Below are 1,548 nucleotides of genomic sequence, written 5' to 3'. Positions count from 1 at the left end.
CTTTCAATTCTCAGTAGGTACGAAGAATTTTTATTCACAGAAAAATAGTATATAACGAATTGCAGCGGTAGTCACTTTTTTAACAAAAATATTTTATAAAAACAATTGATTCAATTCTAATCGATTAAAATATTTCAGCAAAAATGTTATTGTCTTTTTGGAATGGTGTGTCTAGTATCTGTGCCTGATTAACACATTCAGTTGTCATGTAAGGCAAGTTGGTAAGAGTACATTTTCTGCCCATTGTTCATATAACATGAAAGAATCCTAATTGGTTAGTTAATGCTGAGTTCTTTTCAAGAAGATTTTGTGCATATAATCCCAAAACTTCCCTTGATGAGATTCATTATGGTGAATCATAGCTGTGAGAGCTTCCCCTTGATCAAGACTCTGCCAGTAATCTTGAAGCCACATTTCTTTCCAGCTGAAACACACAGAACAAAAATATTCTTTAAATCTTTTTTTGTCATAAGAGAGTGACTGTATGGTCAGAATAAAGCATTATTTTGCAAATCAGTGGGAAGATAAAAATGAAAGTAGGACATTACTCACTTGCCAAGACTTTGGGCAAACATTTTGGTGTCGATCTGGAACTCCACAGAATATTTATTTCTAAAGTTAGTTAAACCACGTATTTGCTACAGAAATTAATAACCTCGTTGAAAGGAAAACCTGGAAACAATTTTAATATATATATTTGGATCAGGGATGACCAATAAGCTATTACAGTTGTAGGCGTGATCCTAATCATTTTTGCAGACTGTAAAGATCAGTAAGACTAAATATGATAATTATATAGTACTTTTTGTCATCCTACATATTTATTGTTATGTTGCCTGTACTGTACTATGCATCTAATCGCCTGCCAATGTTTTGCAAGCTGTAACATTTTAGGAGAAGCAGATTTAAGGCAAGGAAACACCCCTCCTCTTTGCTTTCCTGACTTTATTGATGAGACAAGCTGCTTTCAAAATGAAAGTCCACTTTTCAGTAATTATGCAAAAGAAAATGAAATCGTCCCTCCCATTAAATTTGCAGTTTTAAATTTTATTAGGACTTTTTGCTTATCATTAATTTCATATGATAATACTGTAAGGTTTGTTTTCTTTTGATATATAGCTTAAATGTAATTTCATATGATAATACTGTAAGGTTTGTTTTCTTTTGATATATAGCTTAAATGTAATTATTAAAAGTGGTATATTTTTTCCTTGTCTAATGCCCCAACGAAATCATTGCGAGGGAGAAAGGGTGGGGGGAGAGGGTGGGGGATTGAAGGAGGAGGGAGGAATTAGTACGGTCAGTGGGAGAGGCAGATATGGCGGGAGCAGAGGACCATATCAGGTTAAGGGAGCACGCACACGCTATTTACAAGCTTGTGGGCGCTCCGGTCCTCAGGTCTCCACTCGGTTTCCGGGAGACTTAGACCCTCCGGCCCGGGACCTTCGGCTGATGCTATGTAATGCCAGGTCCGTGGTAAACAAGGCCCCCCTCATACAGGATCTTATTCTGGAGGGGGGCGCGGACCTGGCAGGTATTACTGAGACC

General features: G+C 37.1%; 1 protein-coding gene across 1 annotated transcript in view; it reads right to left on the bottom strand.

The window, feature by feature from the left end:
• The window catches only part of LOC107300731 (alpha-(1,3)-fucosyltransferase 11-like), a gene marked incomplete at its 5' end in the record, with an annotated part of 5,742 nt that continues 4,194 nt past the window's right edge, over positions 1–1,548 (bottom strand). Inside the window, one exon of the mRNA XM_015830031.1 lies at positions 1–424. Within this exon, the coding sequence (XP_015685517.1) occupies positions 280–424 (145 nt within the window). The remainder of the gene's footprint in view (positions 425–1,548) is intronic.

The sequence above is a fragment of the Protobothrops mucrosquamatus genome, unplaced genomic scaffold, assembly GCF_001527695.2.
Source record: "Protobothrops mucrosquamatus isolate PMUCROS unplaced genomic scaffold, P.Mucros_1.0 scaffold8202, whole genome shotgun sequence".
In the NCBI taxonomy this organism is placed as follows: Eukaryota; Metazoa; Chordata; class Lepidosauria; order Squamata; family Viperidae; genus Protobothrops; species Protobothrops mucrosquamatus.
This window is presented reverse-complemented; position numbering and strand designations above follow the sequence as displayed.